The sequence below is a fragment of the Aspergillus puulaauensis genome, chromosome 2, assembly GCF_016861865.1.
Source record: "Aspergillus puulaauensis MK2 DNA, chromosome 2, nearly complete sequence".
Lineage (NCBI taxonomy): Eukaryota > Fungi > Ascomycota > Eurotiomycetes > Eurotiales > Aspergillaceae > Aspergillus > Aspergillus puulaauensis.
The window spans coordinates 5,159,254-5,181,356 of record NC_054858.1 but is presented as its reverse complement, the minus strand read 5'-3'; the positions used below and the strand labels follow the sequence as shown (position 1 = coordinate 5,181,356).

Sequence of the window (22,103 nt, the reverse complement as noted above, 5' to 3'; positions counted from 1 at the left end):
CTCTCGGACACCAATCACGGCAGTCAGCTTACAGAGCAGTCAGCTCCTATCAAGAGCTCCTCTGCGCGGGGTATTTATTGCTATAATGTCTGGCGAACATGGCAGTGTCTGCCATCTTACTCCAGGATAACTTGGAATGCTATCATGCCTCCCCACACAGTTGACCTACTAATCATCGGCGCAGGTACAAACCCGCAATATACCTAACCTCCACTCAAGTACTAATAATGCAGGCCTCCACGGCCTCATCATGGCCAAGACGTACCTAGAGATCCATCCAGCTGCAACGCTGCTCGTTGTAGACGAAGCCCAGTCCGTCGGGGGCACCTGGGCCGCCGAACGGCTGTACCCCGGGTTAAAGACGAACAACGTTTTCGGGTCTTACGAGCTTAGCGATTTCCCCATGGTCTCTGAGAAGTATGGAGTTGATGGGACAGGACATATCCCTGGATATGTAGTGCATGCGTATCTCTGCGATGCTGCTGAGCATTTTGGGATTACGCCGCGTCTTCGACTTGGTACGAGGGTTATTTCGGCTGAGATGAATGAGAAGGGGGTATGGGAGGTTAGGGTTGGGTCTGCTAGTGGAGCAGGAATAATCAATAATGTACTCGCCACCAGACTGGTAGTTGCGACAGGGCTTACATCGAAGCCCCATATACCAGAGATACCTGGCGCCGAGACATTCGACCGTCTCATCGTCCACTCAAAACAGCTCAAGGAGCACGCCCAACCACTGGCAGAGAGCAAGAGGATAGTCGTGGTCGGCGGAAATAAGTCCGCATGGGACGTCTGCTATACAGCTGTCCAGTCCGGCTCGCAGGTCGACATGATCATTCGGCCCTCAGGAGGCGGCCCAAGCTATCTCTGGCCACGTAGTTTCTCGCTGGGTCCGTTCAGGACATCACTGGCGAAGCTTTCTACTACGAGATTCTTTACCTTGTTCGATCCAGCGCCATTCTACCAGAGCGGGCACTTCTCGTGGATGAAACGGGTGCTCCACCGAACAGCACTGGGGCAGAGAATCTGTCGATATTTCTGGACGTATCTCGATTCTCTTATTCGACGACTCAATGGGTACAGCACACATCCTGAACTGAAGAAGCTAGAGCCGTGGACGACTCTCTTCTGGATGGGAAACTCTCTTAGTGTGCATAACTACGAAACGAGCTGGTTTGATCTCGTCCGTGAGGGAAAGATACGAGTACATATTACAGATCTGGCAAGCCTGTCACCTGGAAAGGTCCACCTGGCGAATGGGGAGATCCTGCATGCCGACTCCCTAGTGCTGTGTACCGGGTGGGCTACTGATATCCCTGTACAGCTGGGCATTCAGGGAGACGACGATTTGAATGGTGGCAAAGAGGCCGCAAAGACAGTCTATCAAAGTGTTCCTTACCTGGCAACCCTGTCTCGACGGACATCCAACGCTCCTAATTGTGGACTATTCTCCTCCGGGAAGCTAACAACCTCTCCATTGCTATACCGCGATATGATCCCAGCGCAGAAGTCATTCATTGAGCAAAGGAACCTCGCGTTCATCGGCATGTCCGTCTCCATCCACGCCGTGCTTGTCGCTCAAGTCCAAGCACTTTGGATAGCCGCGTTCTTCGAGGAGAGAATCGAGCATCTCAGCCCTGATCATTCCAACCTAGAGCATGTGCAAAAATGTGCTATTCTCGACAAGACATACGGGGAAATCCGCCGACCCCGAGAAACAGGAGGGCTAGCTGGACGACACGCGGATCTGGTGTTTGATAGCCTACCGTATGTGGATGAGTTACTGGGTGATCTAGGGTTGTTAGCAAACAGGAAGGGGAATTGGTGGAGGGAGCTTATGGAGGCGTATTTGCCTGGTGATTTCAGGGGGCTGGTGCAGGAGTGGGTGAAATTAAGATTGTAAATACAATAATAATGAATTGGCAATGGAATAATCCTCTTTCTGAGTGGATGCAAGTGACCTCGTCTGAAAGAAGCAGCCATATCAGTAATGACGATATCCAATATCCAAAAGTATAGGCGGCGCCCATTGAACATAGGGCATGAACAATCCCCCATCAAGGGTCTGTCTGTCACTCCAAAGGGCCCATATGCCTGCTCGATGAACATCCCGCATATCTATCTGTCGGTATTAGGAGAATGCACTCCTCGGCCTTCAGAGGCAGTTCAATTTGAATTCTGTCGCGAGAACCAGTTGACACGTTCCTAATACACGCGATCGGTTTCCGCATACTGGAATTAGTTCAAAGATGCGAGAGGTCTGCCATTGCCAACTCAACCACCTCCGCCCAATCCTCCTGAAAATACCCCGGAGAAAACTTCGCCTCATCTCGCTCTCAAAGCCATACTTCTCATCGTAGGGATTCGCAATCAACCCCTGCGCAACGTATTCAAGCCCCGAGCCTCAGAACACCTCAGCCTACGTAAGACAGAGGCGACATACCTGCCTCTACCAGCCTCAAGGGCATTCAGGATCCGGGAGTGGACCTCGCCATACGCATCCAGTGCCCGTTGGCTGCCCCCGGAGAGAGCGGGTCGAGCGTACTAAGCTGCTCGCGGGTCCTCGTTGCTGTGACGTGGGTGTCGTAGAGGGTTCGCCACCGGGAGGGCTAGAACCACGCCGCCATTATACTAGTTCATAGAGTTTCCCGCGCCGTCACTGGGGTCAGCTAAAAATTTGAACTAGGCGAGGACGTCGTCGATCTTTTGTGCGGAGATTGTGAGGCTGAGCGTGAGTGCTGAGGATGGTGGTAGGTATCTGCATGGTTGGGATTGATGGGAATTGCTACTGGAAAATCAACACAGCAAGTTTAGACGGCTGGGATGGGACTATAACTGTGTACCTTGTCTGACATTAATCTCCTCTATTCAGTGTGATACGAGCCGGGATGGTCATGTTTGCCCTACCGTGCAGTGTCCTGCCAACATACCACCAACCCCGGCGCAGTACTTGTACAGCCTCCCTACGCAGGCCGATAAGACAGCAGCACGATCGGTCCGATGTAGACATGGGGGCTACCAATATGTATTAAACGTCTTGCCCTATACGAACTGGCAAGCCGCGAGTGTCACAGTACCCCTGCAGAAATTCCTCTACGGACACATTGAATACTGGCTAAATATTCCGCACTCTGGAATATCTCCCACAGTATAATGGCAGCCTAGCACTGAGACATTTTACTGGGTTGGCTATTATCGATTTGTGGGTGCTGAACGAGAACTTCCCGGGGTACTTCGGAAGGCTCACACCAGTATCCTTTCGACGCAGATATCCAGACATTCCGGGGGATGTTCTAGAAGGCATCCATAGTGGATCAGCTATGGCGACTACTCCAACTCGACTCAGCATACTGGTACAGTGCTTCGCCAGGAAACTTACTAAGGACAAAACTGCCTGTTCCGGACAATAGCATCTTAACTTCGTGGCGAGACCAGACAATACAGACCAACAGATTGTCTGGAACCGATATATCCCTCGCCAAGGCTACACTGATGTATCCAGACAGACGAATTCCCTCGAGATGCAGGGGTGAGAATGGCTGTAAGCATTTATGGGTGAAATTTCGGGTCTATGAAATATCCCAGTCGGAACGGAAGCACAGGGAATCGTTTATTGAGTTCTTCAGTATCAATCCCTTTGGATCTGATAGATACTCAGAGCAAAGACATACTCCCTGGGTATGGGGCAGGCAGCGGGGGAAGCTACCTGGAGGAGCGTCAACTGCCGACGTGGACAACGACGATCACCAGATCCAGACCACAGATAGACCGCAGAGCTCTCTACTCTCGAGCATAAGCTGTCATCGGATCCGTAGGGCTGCGCAATTCGCCTTACGCCAACGGTCTTACGAATGGATTCGGCCAGTCAAGCAACGTCCGAACAGGGACTGAACAACGGCCAGGCAGCACTCTCCAACTGAAAATTCGATTGCATAGCCCCTTAATCCAGCAGTTCCATGCCCTTGGTAGACTTCCTGGGGTGCATTCAGAGACTGGCGTGTAGCGCTGTGGTTGCCACGGAAAGATCTCAATTTTTTGATTGAGAAGCCAACGAGATTCCGCAGAGTACAAACTCAAATTGATGGCGAGTGAGGCAGTCTGGTTCGTTCGGCTGGCCTTCCTGTGCTTGCAGACGCCACCTTATTAACGTCGCCGGAAATGGGTTCTTGTCGTGGCAATCCGGGGGGGCATAGTATGGTAGAGCCCAGAACCCATGGTCGAGACCGGCCCAGAACTTGGTCCACTGCGGCTGTGGAACTCCGGGGGTATAGCTATATCTGATTGGCCAATCTGAAAAGAAACTTCGGCACACACGTGCATTCCCCATGCTGCAGGCAGTCCACGGTTCTACACTGTTCCTCGATCTTCTCAATGGCGTCCCTGGTAACCACCCTTATTCGCCCAGAGGGACGATAAGCGTGCCTGACATGTGGCGTCTTGATCCGCTTTTCCCCTGCAGGGGTTTGCGCGTTACGATGAAGGAGGTTTCCATTTCCGTCGCACTGACGCCGCATTGACGCCGCATCTGTAGGGCTCTCTGCTCCACCAGCACATATATAAACCCCCGGAAACCGCGCTCATCAATGTCTCTCTCAACTTATCCATTCCTTTGGAGATTCAGATTCAGTTACTTTCATTCTCTTTGCTTTCGCTTTCGAGGTTCATCCTCCCGACTTTCCTTCCTTTTCGTTCAGAAAGACATTCTCTTTTCTAAACTCACTCGACTTTCTCTATAAACCAAACCAAACCAACCAATACATTCACTATGTATTTCTCCAAGGCTCTCCTCGCTTCCACCCTCGCTCTCGCAGCCACCGCTGCCCCTGCTCCCTCGAGCACCACCAGCTCCGCCCCCAGCAGCTCCAGCTCCGGCTCTTCTGGCGGCGGCGGCGGCGGCGGCGTCACCATCATCAACAACCTCTCCGAGGAGGTGCAGATCCAAAACACTGCCTCCACAACGGGCAACGGCGGATCGAAGAGCCTCAGCTCGGGTGGTGACAGCACAACCGAGACGATGCAGACCACCTCCGACGGCAGCGGCATTTCCATCAAGATGTCCACCGGCGGGTCCGAGAAGTCGGTCCTCCAGTTCGAGTACACCAGCGAAGGCGACAAGGTCTTCTGGGACTTCTCCAGCATCGACCTCGACGAGAACTCGGCCTTCATCAAGGGCGGCTTCTCCGCCCAGCCTGACGGCGGCGGCTGCTCCGGTATCTCCTGCGAGGCCGGTGACACCAACTGTTCCCAGTCGTACCAGAACCCGGACGACAAGAACACCAACTCTTGCCCCGGTGGCACCTCTTTCACTGTTACCTTGGGTTAAAGGATAGAGCGGGTGTTAGCAATGCTGGCCCGTTGCCTCTATCTTCGTGATGTTTGTTTTGGCTATTGCTGTCTTCTGGGGCCATAGCCCGCAAGGCAGGCCTTGCACTCTTTGCAACTCTTCTTGTTATGCTTCTTAGACCACTTGAGAGTCTGGATCTCCAAGGTGTTTCTGTTTCTGTTTCTGTTATAGACTAGAGAAAACGATAGAATATGTATATACCATGCTTTCAACTCGATATTTCTGATGATTGAACAAACGTCCGTCTAAAAGTAAATATCTTGCTAAAATCGTAGTCTTGATGCTACATTGGTCAAGCCACCTCGTATTCATGGATGATCATATTCACAAGGGAAATGATAACTCGTATTCAGGCCCTCCTTGGCAATTGGGCAGACCCTTAAAACCGCCGCAAGACCCTGCACTTCCAAATTGCCCAGCAAGTCCCAGCAAGTTAGTCAATTTTACCAAAATGACAGACACTCAGGAGGCAGACGCCCCACGGAAGCCTCAAGGCTGGGTAATGGTCCTGCTTCTATGCTTGGAATGCCTTCTGTTCCCAATAGTATCCGTCGTCATCCTTTTCGTCTTCATTTTCTCGACCAGGCCGTTTCTCGCCCTCGTCAACAGCAAGCCCGAGGTTCGCCATCCTCCTTACAGCCCCTATATCTGGACAAGCGCCGTCGCACCGATCGCTGTTGTTAGTCTACCACGTAGCCCTACCCCAATTCAATATGAATCACTCCTAACACCCTCCAGTCTAGCATCGCCCTCACCTGGGCAATCCTCCTATTCTACCCACAGTTCAAACTCGCCACGAACCCCTCTTACACAAAATACTGGTGGGCCGCCGTAACAACCTTCCGGCTATGCATCGTAGTAGTCCTCGTTGCCATCGCCGTCGCATCCGCCCAGTACATGCCCCTACCGCTCGGGTCCTGCGAGAACGAACACGAGTGGCGACCCGGCTCTAACGTGCCCCCCAACACACCGACGGTATTCGATGTCCTGCCCCGCGGCTGGAGAAAGGGGTCCGGCAAGGGCCGTCATCGTTGGTACTATGAGTCTGGGTGCACGAGGCTAGCGCAGATTTGGAAATTGGATATTGCAATTGCGTGAGATCCCTCTTCCTCTTCCTTTTTTTCTTTCGTCCTCAGACGGAACTGGAACTTTCGTTGAGTGCTGATTATGGCTTCAGGGTGTTGTATTTTGTCATGGCGTGTGTCTCGACGTACCTGTGCGCGCGCGCGCAAGGGATCTCGTGGCGCCGGTGGTCGTTTAAGACCAAGCGTGAGACTCAATATCACCCCGTCAACTAAGATAATTTTCCAAGGATAATGGATTTAACGTAATGACATTTAATATGAGGAAACTACTATGAAACTATTCAGCACCAGTAATAATCTTAGTAGAGGATCGACGTAGCGGGGACTGGAGTAAAGAGTACGGCGCACGCAGAGTCTTTTTGCGACTGCGGATCATGTACGCCTAAACTGATAAATGGGAATGGGAAACCGGAACGATAAATGGATAATCGCGTTCGCAGTGGCAAAATAAAATGTGAAGGGGGGGAATGGAAAAAAAGAAGAAGAGGTCCTGCCCGGGATCGAACCGGGATTACCAGATGTGACTCTAATGCGTATCAGAGTCTGATGTCATAACCATTAGACCACAAGACCGATTGTTGTTTTTTTCTCTCCCATGTCGACATTATATCCTGGTCTCTAGTTTCGACACGAAGTACACTGAGGGTGGGTCATCCACTGGGTGGGACATGAATTTCTTAAGACATAATGTGCTTTTTCTGGAATAAGGAATAATCTGGAATAGGGAATAAAAAACCAGTTTTCCAAATGGCTAATTGAGTTATTTTGATTGTTGGTGGCTCAATACAGCTGCATTAATGGGGCGGGTATCATCGGGCTACATTTATATATACTGCAAACTTCCACCCAAACACCATCAGAACACGCATATAGTCAGACAATAAATTGTGACCACGCCGGATACACATGGAGTCCATAACTCATTATCCAAGCCACAAGACCACCCCACATTAAATGAGCTGGAACCGGAGGTGGGCTGACGGGGGTACCTTGGTTGCGGTGGCCGGGAATAGTAACCCCCAGAGCAACCCTGGGTTTGTATAGAACGACCCGCGAATCGAGTCCCTGAATCGCAGTCACGCAACGGATTCCCGGCAACTCTAGATCTTCTCTGGTGACTGTCAGAAGACACCTCTCCTGACCTCTGCCAGTCTACACGTATCCAGCGTGGCATAAAGACCGGACCTCGAAACTGTGGACGATTTCGTAGATTCTGACTGAACATTGTACTATTTCACATATTGTTTCACATACTGAATCAATCAATAAGCAAAATGGTCAATATATCGCACCCCCGACCCCGCCGCGACTCGAAGAACATCGACGCCTGGCTCGTCGGCAGCGGCGTGGCATCCCTAACCGCCGCAATCCATCTGATGAAAGATGCAAAAGTGCCAGCCGGAAACATCCACATCCTCGACTCCAGCTCCGGGTCCGGTGGCGGACTCAAAACACACGGCAATGCAATGGACGGCTACTTCTTGCCCATGGACGGCAACCCGCATTTCCACGGGGAATGCATCGAGAGGCTGCTGGCGCTGATTCCGAGCCAGATGGACGGCAGCGGGTCTGTTATGAAGGATATCCGGGACCGTGAGAAGACGGAGGAGGAGCTGATGCCTGCTCAGGCGAGGGGCATCAAACAGGGAGAGAAAGGAGCTGAGGTGTTCCATCCGCATGGCCTGCAGGTTGGGATGAAGCATCGCATGACGCTGGTTAGCCTGATGATGGAGAATGAGATGTCGATGGGGATGAAGAAGATTGAGGACATGTTCGACAAGACCTTCTTCGACACCAGCTTCTGGATGCTGTGGTCGACTACGTATGCCTCCTAAGCATGTTGAGCTACATAGGTTAATAAGTATAGGTTCGCCCTGCAGCCCTGGCACAGCGCCATCGAGTTCAAGAGACACCTCCGCAAGTACCTCGAGGACATCGGTGCCCTGAACAGCGTCAAGACCACGCACCGGACCGAGTTCAACTTCTTCGAGTCCGTCGTGCACCCGCTGTCCGACTATCTCAAGCAAGAGGGCGTGGACTTCCGCTTCAACACCCGCGTCACAGACCTCCAGTGCTATCCCGACGGCGACCCAACCACCATGTGCGCCATCGAGATGGTCCAGGACAACAAGGAAGAGCTCATCACCGTCGACCCAACCGACATCGTCATCATGGGCCTCGGCTCCGTCAACGCCGGCGTCTCCCTAGGCACAAACAAATCGCCCCCTCCACCCCTGCAATCCAACTGGCAAGACCTAATGACCACGGACTGGAAGCTCTGGGAGAAACTGTCCAAGAAGTCTCTCAAATTCGGCGACCCAACGACCTTCCTCACGCACATCCAAGAGTCCACCGTCGAAACATTCACCACCACATTCAAGGGCGGCGACTTCCCAAACGCCTACGAGAACATCACCCACGACAAACCAGGCACAGGCTCCCTCCTCTCCCTCACAGGCTCCAGCTGGCAAATGACCCTCTGCTTCCCGCACCAGCCCATCTTCCCCAACCAACCCCTCGACACAACCGTCATGATGGGCTACGGCCTCAACCCCACCCAGCCCGGCGAATACGTCAAGAAGCCCATGTGCGAGTGCACCGGCGAGGAAATCCTACGCGAGGCCCTCGCCCACCTCGGCATCCCCGAGGGTGATATCGTGTCCAAGTCCAAGACCATCCCCTGCGGGATGCCGCTCGGTACGGCGCCGCTGCTGACTCGGGGGCCGCATGACCGGCCGACTGTGCTGCCGGGGCATGCGATGAACTTTGGGTGCGTGGGCCAGTTCGTGGAGATTCCGGGGGATACCACGATGGAGGTGGAGTATAGTGTCAGGGGCGCGCAGACGGCTGTTGCGGATTTGATGGGATTGCCTGAGAAACCGCCCAAGCCGCCGCGTAGTTTGTTGATGGAGGTGTTTGATTTGATTATTTAAAATAATCTGCATTGATAATTACTACAGTCGTGATGTTGCATTGTTAGTTAGTTGTGGGTTTGCTGGATACCAAATTGCCACGGACGGAGCCTTAGTATGGCCGATATAATAGTATTTATCTACTTAGCAATATGATATTCATATTATCTCGTGTAACATGTTAGAATGGACTTCAGGTAGAGCTAGAGCTTAGTCTATTGCTACCTTCTAAAACTGGTAGATGAGTCTATACGCCATGATGAGATCACTCTCCACCTCCAACAACAATGGTTCGCTGCAGAGATCTGGCTCAAACAAGGTTAACGACTGGAATTCACCCACCCAATGACAGAGTGTGACTGCATCGTGATGTGATACGATTAAATCTTATACAGCTGCTAGTCGCATCCTTCGAAGCCACCCATTCAACCTAACCATCTGTACTATACAAAACCACCACAATGTCGCGCATGGCAAAGGAAGGCCAATTCCAGGCTCCTGGGGCCGCCCAGAGCCAGCAGACACCAGGGTAACCGTATCTATTGAAACTGAGGGCAACGACTAACAACGTGCAGCCTGGAAAGCAAAATGCAGCCCGCCAGCGAAGCAACGAAGCTCGAAACACCCGAGGGTATTAAAGAATACGAAGGGTCCGGAAAGTTAAACGGGAAGAAGGCATTGATTACAGGCGGAGAGTGCGTACCTACATTATCCTATCGTATTCAAGTGCTAAGTGGAGGCAGCTCTGGAATCGGTCGCTCGGTGGCAGCCCTATTCGCGAGAGAAGGCGCAGATGTAACGATCGTCTACCTCCCCGTCGAAGATGAAGACGCGCAGGAGACAAAGAAGCTGGTTGAGAAGGAAGGACGGGGGTGTCTTCTGTTTCCTGGAGACCTGAGGGACCGCCAGGTTTGCAAGGGGGCTGTTGATAAACATGTTGAGCGGTATGAAACAGCGTCTCATTTCTTGATGAGACCAGGAACTAACTTGACTGAAGATACGGACACATCAACATCCTCGTCAACAACGCCTCGCAGCAGTACATGTGCAGCGACCTCGCGGAGATCGACCTCGACACAGTGGAAGACGTATTCAAGACGAACATCATCCAGATGTTCGCGATAACAAAGTTCGCCCTGCCGCATATGGGCAAGGGAGACTCGTACGTGCCTCCAACAGCAAGGGTATACAGGGCCAGGAAAATCTAATGAAGCAGAATCTTAAACAACACCTCTGTAACGACCTTCCGCGGCACGAAGAGCATGGTCGACTACGCCTCAACAAAAGGCGCGATTGTGGGCTTCACGCGCTCGCTGGCGAGTCAGCTCGTTCCAAAGGGGATCCGGGTTAATGCTGTTGCGTACGTCTATCTACCTTGGGCTATTCCCATCGCTGGGTATAAATGGGATAGAAGACTAACGGATATAGACCCGGCTCAACGTACACGCCCATCCAAGTCGACACGCGCGACGCAGAGTCGATGCAGAACTGGGCTTCAGGTAAACCGCTTGGACGGCCAGGCCAGCCGAGCGAAGTTGCGACGAGCTTTGTGTTTTTGGCCAGTTCAGCGGCATCGCTTTACTGTAAGTGTCTTGACTCTATTCGGTTCACAGCTAATGGCTTGATAGATGGGCAGATACTGCACCCATACCCGCTAGGTGACTAACTGACAGTTTATGGACAATTTACGGACAGTTAATTGAATGACATGCTGGATTAAATAAGAAAATAACAGATGCATATGCTACAAACTCGCTAAATCAACTTAATATAGCCGTGCCAATGTCGTCGCTGTAATCAGTACCAAAACCAACAAAAGGGTATATAGATGCCGTCCAAACACCGGACTGCTCGATTTAATATTTATAGCCACCGGCGCAGTCGAACCATTGAGCTTGCCATGTCCGGAATGGCCATTCTCCTTCTCATCCGTGTCTTGGTTATGAGAAACCTCCTGCTTCGGCGCAAGCTGCAAGATCAAATTCGCCATCTCAAGCTGCCCATTCTCCTTCGCAATCATATACGGCGTCCTGCCCGTCCTGTCCTTACTCCAGACATCGGCACCCGCAGAAATCAGCCGCCGAATCGAAGTCTCCCAACCCGCCTGCGCCGCATATCCCAGATAATAGCCCAAATCCATACGAGCCCGGTCCAGCCTTGCCCCGTTCTCAATCAGAAGAAGACAAACAGGATTATCAGACATAGACAGCGGCGGTGCCCCCCAGTAGTCGTCGATATTCGGGTCCGCGCCCGCCTCAAGCAGAACCCTCGTCGTCTCCCAGCTCTCCGCCATAATCGACAAATGCAGCGGAGTGCGCCCGTACCGATTCTGCAGATCGATATCCGCCCCGTGTTTAATCAGCAGCCTCGCTGTCTCGACATCACTATCGCCAATCGCCCAATGCAGCGCCGCCTGCCCCATATCCGGCTCTGTGCTGTTAATCTCGTCCTTGGACGCCTCAGGCAGTCTCTCCTTCAACTCATTCATCTGCTTCGACACAACAAGCGACCAGAGCGGTAAAGTCCCAGGAATTGACAGGCCCGTGTCCGAGCGCTTCACCTCGTCAAGCACAGTCCCGCTATCCGTGCGAAGCGGCTCGCTGCCCGATATGATCCCCTCGGCTTTCCGTCTCGCGCGCGCAGCCCGGAACATCTCCAGGATCGCAGGGTGGTGCGACTCATGCGCGACGCGGATCGGAGTCCGGCCGTAGTTATCCTTCACGGTGGGATCGCCTCCATGCTCGAGGAGGACATCGACGGTTTCGAGGTCGCCCATGCGCGCGATATCGTGTAGGGTTGTTTTCCCGTGTGCGTCGCGCATGTTCACATCTAACGTTGGATCGTGGGAGAGAAGCAAGCGCAGGATCTCGGCGCGGCGGTTCACGGCTGCTGAGTGGAGCAGGCCGCGGTTGAAGACGTCGACGACGTGGACGTTTGCGCCGCGCGCGATGAGGAGCTGTACGATGGACGTGCGGCCTCCGTCGATGGCGCGCATGATGGCCGTGCCGTCGGTGCCTTCCTGGCGGGCTTCGGTGTCGGCGCCGTGGTCGAGGAGGGCTTCGACGAGGTCGTAGTACCCGCCCTGCGCGGCGCTGGTGAGGGCTGTGTCGCCGCTGTGGTCTTTGTGGTTGATGTCGATGGAGGGGTGGGCGAGGAGGAGTTTGACGGCGTCGGTTTGGCCGCGATAGGAGGCGAGAGTTAGGGCTGTTCCGCCGGCTGGGCTGGTGCATTGCTTGTTCACGTCGATGGAGTTGGATGCGAGGAGGAGGGCTGTGTAGTCTGTGTAGCCGCTGGCTGCGGCGACCATTAACGGGGTGTAGTGGGACCAGCGAGCGTCTGAGATGTTGACGTCGATGCCTTTTTGCTCCATGAGGAACTTGAAGACGGCGAAGTGGCCTTCATAGATGGACCAGTGCAAGGGAGAACGACCGGCGTTGTCGACTGGATTGACCGATGCACCGGCCTTGATCAGAGCTGTCACCACCTCGATGTTGGCACGTCGGGCTGCCAGTGCCAGAGGGGTGGACCCTTTGATATCTGTGAGATTGGGATCGTGCCCCTTCTTGGAGAGCTTGTGTACCAGGCTCTCTAGATTGAAGTGCGCGGCCAGATGGATTGCAGAGCCCTCTTTTGCAGACCAGCTCATGGAGCGTTGCTGGTCCTCGAGATACCACAAGGCCTGCGTTACAGAGGCCAGACATGCAGGGTCGACTAGGAGCTCAAGAGCCCGATTGAACAGGGCATCGCTCTCCGTCGCACGGAGGTGATATCCCCAGTTGATAGATGCATACCGCAGGAAGGGATACTTGACTAGACGGTCCTCAAAGTCGTCAGCCTCCGATGCACCAGAGCAAGCGCCGGCGCGGAAGACATCGAACCGGAGATACGTCAAGCAGGTTGAAGTGATCTTTGTATTTCCATCAGGGAACCACGTATCGCGGTTCTGCCTGAAGAAGCCCTCGGCCGAGTAGTGGACCAGTCGAAGACAGTCGGATTCGTCAAACTGCACGAGCCCAGCGCACTTGTTCGCCAGCGTCCTCGCGCGGATGATACTGTCGTCGTCGATGTCTGCCTCGCCCTCATCCACAGCGAGAGCGTGCTCAATGGCTTTCTCATGCAGCGGCTGCTCTGCGAAGACAACCCAACAAAGGAACTGCAGGACGGTGTCCTTGGTCGACGGGGGGAGCTCGGTGATGCGCATCATGGCGTCTGCATACGTCCCGTCCAGTTCCTGGGGCAGGGTCTTGAGTGCTGCCATGAGCTGTTTGATGTTGAGCTTCGACTCGAGCGTGTCCATGTTGAACTTGGCCAGCAGGAACATCCCGCCGTTGTTCTTGACGACCGTGTCGAGGATGCGATCCATCAGGCCTTCTTTGATTTCCACGCACTGCTGCAGAAAGTCGGAGGCGCTTGTTCGCCAGCAGACGTAGGTCGTCAAGTCCTCTTCGACTGCAGCGATGGGGATGACTCGGGCGTTGAACTCGAGGTGGTATGTGTGCGCTTTATATCCACAGCGCTTGGTGTTGCTGTCGAAGCACGATGGGCACAGGTCGTAGCTTTCCTCGCACTCGGCGCAGTGGTGCTGCATTGGTATCTTCGGTTCACCACATATATCGCAGTAGATGGTACTTTTAGAGTCGTGTAAGGGTCGGAAGTGCCGGACGATGTTGGGCAGAGGGCGCGATGTGACCATCAGGTTGATGGTGGTTGTACTGGGGGACGATGCAGTGCTCCATGGAGATAGAAACTTCAACAGAGGGAGTCGTTCCTTTTCATTGCGCAACTCGTCCAGTCCATCAAGAACGACGAATACCTTTGTAAAGCGCCCGATGAGGAGCTGGAGGGTGGACTGCAGCTGGTCTCGTGAAGGCCTTGTCCCTTCCTTGCCGTGCTTGGTGAACAGGCCCATCATCTCGCTCACCCCGACGTTATATCGCTGGACGAACTGCTTGATGATGCTAGACAGCAGGTTATCGACATCCTGCGACAGCGGATCATCCCATTTGCAGTACAGCATAACCACAGCAGCACCCTTGAGGCCGCCCTCCTCGCGCACCCGCAGACGCTCCAGCTCGCTGTATACAATCGACGACAGAAACGTCTTCCCAGCCCCCGGAATCCCCGGACAGAAGAGACGCGTATTCTCGCCCTCCCTCCACTCACGAAAGTCATCTCGATCCAAAAACCACTTGCAAGTCCCCTTATGGTGCTCATTCCAAATCATACTCTGCTTCGCGACAAAATTCAGCGGCGAAATCCAGTCAATCAGCTCCTTCAGCCTCGTCTCATCAACCGCATTCTTCAGACTCTGCGTATCCCGATAAATATCCTGCGAAAGCGCATGCGTCGACTGGTTAATCCCATCCTGCAGCGTCGCCTTCAACCGGCCAATCCGTTGAATCATACGCTCCGCATCCTTCTGCGTAAACGGCCAAGCGAGCGTCTGCGCGATCTTGCTCCGCGACGAGCGCGCCTTGATCTTCCCCTCTAGATCCTCGAGCTGGATCTTAATATCCTTTAGAATGCCATCGGGTTCGAAGAGCGGGAGTAGGGAGTCGGGGATTTTATCGTCCTTGACGGCGTCGGAGGAGAGCTGCTCGAGGAGCGAGGTGATGGACATCCAGAGGTAGGTGACTTCATTGCACAGGGCCAGCCGGTCCTTCCCACCAGCGCGAACTGTCCCGAGGTATCCGATGATCTGGTAGGCGAGGGTTGCGAGGCCGACGACGCCGGTGGTGATGCTCAGGGGATCCATGGCGAATGCCCATACTCAGTGCGGAGTCGGGGAAGAGATGGGGAGGGAAATGTAATTTTGGCAAATATAAATTTGGCGAGCATGTGGACGGCGGCAGCAGGCTACACTAAATATGGACAGATAGGTTAACAGGATAAAAATAACAAGGAAGGCTGGCGCGTGCGGACTCAGACTAAAGACGCAGTCAGACGGACCCCAACTTTCAGCAGTTCCACCAGCAGTTACATTATTACAGCAGTTCCAGCAATTACAGGCGGAAGTTCCCGTGTCTAAACCCGTTTCTGACTGCAGATGTTCAGCTGGCAGAGCAGCCTTGATTAGGCCAATCACCAGCGTGATCCCCAGTAGTCTGCATTTGCAGCCAATTGAGGAGACTTCGTGAAGCAGACCCTTTTCAGAGGACAGTCAGTGGGGAATGATGATCATGTATGAAACCTGTTTATCTGCATGGCTTTGCACAGCCTCACGATATTGATACATGCAGTCATTCATTGTTATATTATTATATTCCACAGACCCTGCAGAAACTGTAATATCTAAACTTTGATTGGGAGCTTCGTAACCGAAATCGTACTGCGCCTTGTCTCTCGCCACAGCCATACTTCCTTGCCCATCCAGGTAGAGCCTCCAGGGCTTACTCTGGGATTTCATGCTTGTCAACACCGGCTCTCCACCGGTACTTCGAAGCTGGGTGATCCTGGGGAGGCCCGCTCTGCCCCGGTTGACTGTACAGGTTCTCTCGGTACGTCCCACGAGGAGCAGCGTAGTCGTCGTGGAACAGTCCCCGGCTTCGGAGCACAGGAAGCAGCTGGTCGATGATGTCCTTGAACGAACCAGGCTTGACGGCATATGCCTACGACAGTTAGCAGTGTGCCAGAGCGACCGCAACAACGGCAAACTCACCAAGTTGAAGCCATCGACGTCGGCCTCGCGCACCCAGCGCTCCATCTCGTCTGCGATCTGCTCTGGCGTCCCGACCGGCGTTGCGCCCAGTCCGCCGACTGTGATGTGCTCGCCGACGGTCTTCTTGGTCCACTTGGGGACCTCCGGCGTCGCCTTGGACCAGGCCTCGACGGCGGATCTGCACCTGTTAGAGTGATATCGCTTTTAATAGTGCAGTGACATACCGAATAGCGTTGCTGGGAACATTCCGCAGCTCCTCGTCCTCACCATAAACATCCAGGTCAATGCCCGTCCAGCCACCAAACAGGGCCAGCGCACCATCAATCGAGCCCAGGCTGCGATAGTACTTGAACTTCTCCCTGGCCTCCTCCTCCGTCTTGCCAATAACCGGACAAAGCAGCGCCAGGAACTTAATCTTCTGCGGATCCCGCCCGTACTCCGTCTTCGCGAGCTCGCGGATCTCCGCAATATTCTTCGCCACGACCGACGGACTATGCCCAGCAACAAAGATCGCCTCGGCGTGCTGCGCCGCAAACGTCTTGCCTGCCTTGGACGTCCCCGCCTGCAGGATCACCGGCGTGCGCTGCGGACTCGGCTGGCACAGATGAGGGCCGGGGACGTTGAAGTACTTTCCTTCGTGGTTGATTTCGCGCACGCGCGAGGGCTCCGTGAAGACGCGGCGCTCGCGGTCGAGGACCACGGCGTCGTCGCGCCACGATGACTCCCACAGCTTGTAGGCGACTTTGATGTACTCCTCTGCGACGGCGTAGCGGTCGTCGTGCTGTCTGGTCAGTGTCTAGCCCGTTCTTTTCGGCTTTTCAAGACATACCTGAGGCTGGTCCTTTCCGATCAGATTCCGGGCGGCGGAGTCGAGATACCCGGTGACGACATTCCATCCTATCCTGCTATACTTAGCATCTTACAGTCTAGAAGGAGGGAGGGAAAGAAACATACCGGCCCTTCGTCAAATGATCAACAGTCGACAACCTCCTCGCCAGATGATACGGCTGCTCGTACGTCGTCGTCACCGTCACCCCGAATCCAATATTCTTCGTCGCAGCCGCCATCGCAGGGACGACAGCCAGAGGCTCGTTCACGGGCCACTGCGCCCCAGAGACGACAGCCGGTTGGAGGTTCCTCGGACCCTTGTATACATCGTATCCTCCCAGCACGTCGGCGATGAAGATGCCGTGGAATTTGGCGGACTCGAGAAGCTGCGCGAGCTCGATCCAGTGGTCGATGTCGTTGAACCGGTACGACTCGTCTTCGGGGTGTGTCCAGAGGCCGGGCGATTGGTGGCCGCTGCCTATTAATCTAGTTCAGCAATGACCAATTTAAATCAGAGAGCAAATTCCAATAAGAGAAGAACATACACATCTCAACAAAGGCATTGAGAATGAGCGACTTGCGCGGTCGGTCGGGTTGTTCGGTGGCCATTTTCTATACTAACAAGTACTGTGTATACAGCAGCAACAATTCAATCAAACCTCTAAAAACCCAGCAAATAGCTAGAAAGACACCATATTTATACCCCTCTACCCCTCCCCCACCTCGTCCCAATTCAACAGCAAAAGCAAGCAGCGATGCGCTCATACCCCGCGACGATATTTGTACTTCTAGCATCACAGTGGGCCGTGATGGCGTGATATGGCGACCCGCGACTCGGCCGACTCAGCAGAGCACGAATCAATACACTGCGCGCATGCGGTTCTCTAATAGGAACAGGGGTATTGCAATTCCAATGATAATTAAAGCATCAATGACGAACCCGTGGATTGCATCTCAGGGGACCGGAAATCTGGGTCGGAGTGGTTGATCTGCCTGATCGCCGGCCTGTGATTCGCACTGCGTCAGAGCGTCTACTTATCACGCCATCAGCAGGAAGTCAGAATGCGCAGAAGAGGGCTCGGACGAGTCTGGATTGTGGTATTGCTTTGCTCGGCCGAGAAACCCAGTATTTTGGCTGTTCTTTCGACCTTGGTGGCGAATGACCTATATCATGCATTTAAGCACTATATTGGATACCATTTCCCTTCACTATCCATCACACCAGCTTTTATACGCGAAAGTTACTCCCTTTGATCAGGATACACCCATAATCTAGAGCAATCTGGAGTGCAATCGGTCAATCTAGAGCCCATCCACATAAACGCCAAAGATCAATTGCGACAGGAAAGCCCACCGTCTAGGGTCGGAAACATCGAGAATGACTTGCCTGACTGCCATCTCTGGAAGTGAAATTTAGAATGCAGGGTTTGGAGATGGCCGGAAATATCTCCCGCAAGGTGTCAGTCAGTAAGGGACTCTAACCTTAGACACCGACCACCCTAAAATTTCTAAGAAAGGCGGCCGCAGGGGCCCTTTAAGTATGCACGATGTCCCTTTAAGTATACAAAATGTCCAACGAGCACGCCTGTTCCAGTAAGAGAACATGAGGCACGGGAACCCTTGGTCATGCTATTCTGGCCTAAGACTTCATAGTAGATGTGATAGCGCAATGTCAGCCAGGAGCCTGGAAATTCGGGCCCACAAGATCAAGCGACAGTCACTACATCGGTGATTCGGGGTAGGAATGTCAATTGTGAAGGGTCTGGACAGTTTCCACCAGCCCACTCTGGGGTAGCACGGAACGGCACGCGATTCCACTGCGCTTACCGGACTAGAAGTATATCAAGCATTACTATCCTGGATGGCTCCAGTAGTAAGAAGTCTCCGGCTGAGGGTATGACACAATCTCAGAGTGTACCAGTAAACCTACAATTTCAAGGTTCAGAGGTGCTGCCTTGGAACACACACTAAGGACCTCGAGCCATCGATAGGGCTCGGCCTAGGCAACCAGCAATCGTTCCGTTAGGTCCAGGTCTGTGGGGTAGCCTGACCTGCCGCAGATGTGGCTTGTTACAGTCTGAGAGGACCCAACTCGTAATGGAGTGGAAGGATTGACCTCGTATCAGGCAGTCAAATTCAAGACCTATCAAGCCTGAGCGTTGAAACCGTTAGCCACAGTAACTGCATGATCCTGAGCCTTGCGCTAAATTAATTCGAGCTGACAAGAAAGCTGCATCCTAATATGCCGGATATCTGACAGGATCAAACAACCGTGGCGCAGCATCTCCTCTCCAACCAGCGCTTGGGTGTTCCTATCTAGCCAGACTAGGAATAATGCCTGCTGACAGTGGGGAACAGGGTATTGTCACCAGAATCAGGCAGAATAATAAATGGCCTGCGTTGCTGCGTCTGTTGCATTCCGCCAGTATATGACAGGCACGCGCCCCCAGACCCATCTCTGTCTACACCAGCACAAACCCAATATCCAGCAACCAAACTCAACTGCGACAACTACAGCGACAATAATGGCCTACCCACCAGAGAAAGCAACCATGCACCAACCCGACGAGCCCCCCGCCTACACCGAAGCAGCCTCAACGGCCATCCTAACCCCGTCCTCTTCACGAACCTCAACCCTCACCACCACCTCCACCCCAATAACAACCTCCTCCGTCATCCAGAACCCCCTCCGCGGCCAGGACACAAAATTCGCCATGCTCTCCCTCTCGGGCTCCGACCGGCTCCGCTTCATCCGCTTCCCCGAGTCCATAACGGCGCTCGCATCCGAAATCATCCAGGGCCTCTGGCCAAAAGGAATCCAGCGGGTCCAGAACTACGACGAAAGCCTGGAGCTGAAACTGCGCGGGAATCCGCTGGGGTATGGGTACGATGAGGAGAAGGTTGCGATTCGGGTTACACTCATGGGGCTGCTGAATGCGTTTGCGAAGGAGGGGTGGAGGGTTGTTCCTGCTGGGGGGAGGGTGGGCAGGATGGGTGATTATGGGGCTTTTGGGCAGAAGGGTACCTACATTCTCTTTTCCAGGGTATTTTTATTCTATGGTGGAGTACTGACTGCTGTGCAGATAGTTTAATCTTCCACTACCAGGAACCGCGCGCGTACTCGTGGCTCTGTATCTCGTTCGACTCGGCGGATCTGCTACACCTCATCAACGCGCCTACAGAGCTCGCCACCGCACTGATAGGATACTTTGGAGACAGACTGGAGCAATGCAACAAGGACCTGGTGTCCGGCAACTTCGAGCTAAAATTCAAGGGGAAGCCGTGGAACAAATCCGCCGCGAAAGGAGGCGTGCAGAGCCGAGTGCTCATTCTGGATCTGATGCAGTGTCTTGAGGAGCAGAGTTATACGATGTGCACGACGTTTGATATTGATGGGGGGAACGGGGGGAGTACGTATCAGAGTTATGGAGAGCTGTGGTTTTGGTATCGATGATTATTATACTCATTCATGTTTGATATTCATATTTGTTCATGATGCTGGAAGCTGCTTTTATGAAACGCCTGATACCAATGCAACCAATACATGACTTCATCAATCAATACTGACATCCTCAATGCACTAAAACAACCCCTTCTTATCCCTAAACTTCCTCAACATAAACCACAATCCCAACAACAGCGCCGCCCCCGAGAACATCAACACCCCACAGAACAGCTGGACGTTAAGGAAAGTCAGATCCTCAGAGCCCGACGAGCCCAATGCCGCCAGCGCACCCGCGATAGGAGCCCCGATCAGCGTCGCAAAACTACTAAAGCTCTGCGCCATCCCAAGCCAGGACCCGAGTGCTGTCGGGTCAGGACAGACGTGTGGGAAGACACTCGGGGGGAGGGGGACGAGGGCACCAGATATACCGCCTATATGTATTAGCATTGGCACATGAAGTAGGTAGGTAGGAGAGTACCGTAAAAAGCAGCAAAGAGGATAAACCTCGCCAGACTGCTCGCACTAATCCAAGAGATGCAAAGAACACCAGACAAAAACCCACAACAGATCCAGGGGATCATAGCGCCCCAGTAATGCGCCACTGCAGTCGTAACAACTCTTCCAATAATCGACGACGCCTGCGATATGATCAAGACGTAGAGGCCCAGCGAGCGCGACGTACCCAGCTTCGTCTCCGCGTAGATCGGGATATAGTAGAACGGGGTCATATAGCCGAGATACAGGAAGAAGTTCGCGATGGTGAAGTTCCAAAAGGGGAGGTCTTTGAGGGCGCGGACGTCAAAGGCGCGCGATGTTCGCGGCGCAGCTGGTTGTCCGGCGTTATCTTTATCCAAGGGCAGCATGAACCCGGCAGCGATGAAGAGCGCCAGCATCACGAAGCCAACAGAGCGCACCATCCATGGGAATCCGACTTTCGGGAGCAGCTGCTCGACCATGAGGGTGTAGATGACGCCGCCGAGGGGAGCGCCGGCAGTTGCGACACCGAGTGCGAGAGCGCGCTTTCGTACAAACGAGCGACTGAGCAGTGTCAGGCTGGGGATGTACAATAGTCCAAATCCAAGGCCCATGCAGATTCCCTGGCTAAGCAAGATCTGGTAGTATTTAGTCGCAAGACTGAGCATCATGATGCCGAAGACGGAGAGGACGCTGCCGGTGATGATCATGGAGCGGTAGTAGCCCAGATCGAACAGAGGGCCGGATACGAGGCCGCCCATGATGAGCAGCCATGATTGAATTGTTCCGATCCATGAGATGGCAGAGGTTGTCACCGAGGGCAGGAAGTCGAGCACGTAGTAGCTCTGGAAGGATCCGAAGGCGAAGGCCAGGCCCCTGGACAGTTAGATTCTGTTACGACGATGTGAAAGAGATATACCAGATATTCAGCAGGATGAGGAGAGTGCCAACAACCATCAACCAGCCCCGTCCCCCTTCCTTTGGCGCAGGCGCAGGCGCAGGCGATTCATTGACGGTAGCCTTCTCGGGCCTCTCATCCGAAGCCATTCTGACAAGATCGCTACTCCATGGCAGTTCCCGTCGAGAACAGGAGCAGAGGGAATATAAATGAATATAAAGGAACGTGCTGTGTGCCGAATTCCGTCTCCAACAGCTCAACCAGTGGCCGATCGCCTGGAGCACGCCAGCCGAGGCCTGAATCGTCCATTGATTTCATTATTAATGACCCCGCAGTGGAAGCATTCCGTCTCAGGTCGATGTTAAGTGCCTATACTGGCAGTACGTATCCAATATCTTGATACTCCCTTGCATCGCCACGTAATGTCTAACGCCTACAGTCGAATACAGCAGTATAAAG

The 22,103-nt window shown here is 53.5% G+C and overlaps 9 protein-coding genes and 1 non-coding gene across 10 annotated transcripts; 6 read left to right on the top strand and 4 right to left on the bottom strand.

Moving 5' to 3' along the window:
* Positions 1 to 144: 144 nt before the first annotated feature.
* On the top strand, positions 145 to 1,903 carry APUU_22098A (flavin-containing monooxygenase; the record flags this gene model as incomplete). Its single annotated transcript, XM_041700923.1, has 2 exons — positions 145 to 184; positions 234 to 1,903. The coding sequence occupies 2 exons, from the start codon at positions 145 to 147 to the stop codon at positions 1,901 to 1,903; spliced, it is 1,710 nt and encodes a 569-aa protein (XP_041553860.1).
* A 2,862-nt stretch (positions 1,904 to 4,765) lies between these two features.
* On the top strand, positions 4,766 to 5,323 carry APUU_22097A (uncharacterized protein; the record flags this gene model as incomplete). The annotated part of the gene is made up of 1 exon (XM_041700922.1): positions 4,766 to 5,323. The coding sequence occupies one exon, from the start codon at positions 4,766 to 4,768 to the stop codon at positions 5,321 to 5,323; it is 558 nt and encodes a 185-aa protein (XP_041553859.1).
* A 472-nt stretch (positions 5,324 to 5,795) lies between these two features.
* APUU_22096A (uncharacterized protein) lies at positions 5,796 to 6,642 on the top strand (the record flags this gene model as incomplete). The annotated part of the gene is made up of 3 exons (XM_041700921.1): positions 5,796 to 6,023; positions 6,083 to 6,438; positions 6,522 to 6,642. The coding sequence occupies 3 exons, from the start codon at positions 5,796 to 5,798 to the stop codon at positions 6,640 to 6,642; spliced, it is 705 nt and encodes a 234-aa protein (XP_041553858.1).
* Positions 6,643 to 6,914: 272 nt separating this feature from the next.
* Positions 6,915 to 7,002, bottom strand: APUU_t20018S. The gene has a single exon. It is a non-coding gene; the product is annotated as a tRNA-Gln (tRNA).
* A 701-nt stretch (positions 7,003 to 7,703) lies between these two features.
* On the top strand, positions 7,704 to 9,362 carry APUU_22095A (oleate hydratase; the record flags this gene model as incomplete). The annotated part of the gene is made up of 2 exons (XM_041700920.1): positions 7,704 to 8,251; positions 8,297 to 9,362. 2 exons carry the CDS (start codon positions 7,704 to 7,706, stop codon positions 9,360 to 9,362), a joined length of 1,614 nt encoding a protein of 537 aa, XP_041553857.1.
* Positions 9,363 to 9,802: 440 nt separating this feature from the next.
* Positions 9,803 to 11,007, top strand: APUU_22094A (oxidoreductase, short-chain dehydrogenase/reductase family; the record flags this gene model as incomplete). Its single annotated transcript, XM_041700919.1, has 7 exons — positions 9,803 to 9,870; positions 9,917 to 10,036; positions 10,085 to 10,285; positions 10,339 to 10,503; positions 10,558 to 10,701; positions 10,770 to 10,924; positions 10,970 to 11,007. The coding sequence occupies 7 exons, from the start codon at positions 9,803 to 9,805 to the stop codon at positions 11,005 to 11,007; spliced, it is 891 nt and encodes a 296-aa protein (XP_041553856.1).
* A 99-nt stretch (positions 11,008 to 11,106) lies between these two features.
* On the bottom strand, positions 11,107 to 15,096 carry APUU_22093S (uncharacterized protein; the record flags this gene model as incomplete). Its single annotated transcript, XM_041700917.1, has 1 exon — positions 11,107 to 15,096. The coding sequence occupies one exon, from the start codon at positions 15,094 to 15,096 to the stop codon at positions 11,107 to 11,109; it is 3,990 nt and encodes a 1,329-aa protein (XP_041553855.1).
* A 634-nt stretch (positions 15,097 to 15,730) lies between these two features.
* APUU_22092S (LLM class flavin-dependent oxidoreductase) lies at positions 15,731 to 17,436 on the bottom strand (the record flags this gene model as incomplete). The annotated part of the gene is made up of 6 exons (XM_041700916.1): positions 15,731 to 15,949; positions 16,000 to 16,177; positions 16,224 to 16,780; positions 16,829 to 16,901; positions 16,954 to 17,305; positions 17,373 to 17,436. 6 exons carry the CDS (start codon positions 17,434 to 17,436, stop codon positions 15,731 to 15,733), a joined length of 1,443 nt encoding a protein of 480 aa, XP_041553854.1.
* A 1,916-nt stretch (positions 17,437 to 19,352) lies between these two features.
* Positions 19,353 to 20,281, top strand: APUU_22091A (uncharacterized protein; the record flags this gene model as incomplete). Its single annotated transcript, XM_041700915.1, has 2 exons — positions 19,353 to 19,848; positions 19,911 to 20,281. 2 exons carry the CDS (start codon positions 19,353 to 19,355, stop codon positions 20,279 to 20,281), a joined length of 867 nt encoding a protein of 288 aa, XP_041553853.1.
* A 126-nt stretch (positions 20,282 to 20,407) lies between these two features.
* Positions 20,408 to 21,793, bottom strand: APUU_22090S (uncharacterized protein; the record flags this gene model as incomplete). Its single annotated transcript, XM_041700914.1, has 3 exons — positions 20,408 to 20,703; positions 20,751 to 21,622; positions 21,666 to 21,793. 3 exons carry the CDS (start codon positions 21,791 to 21,793, stop codon positions 20,408 to 20,410), a joined length of 1,296 nt encoding a protein of 431 aa, XP_041553852.1.
* Between the last annotated feature and the right edge of the window lie 310 nt (positions 21,794 to 22,103).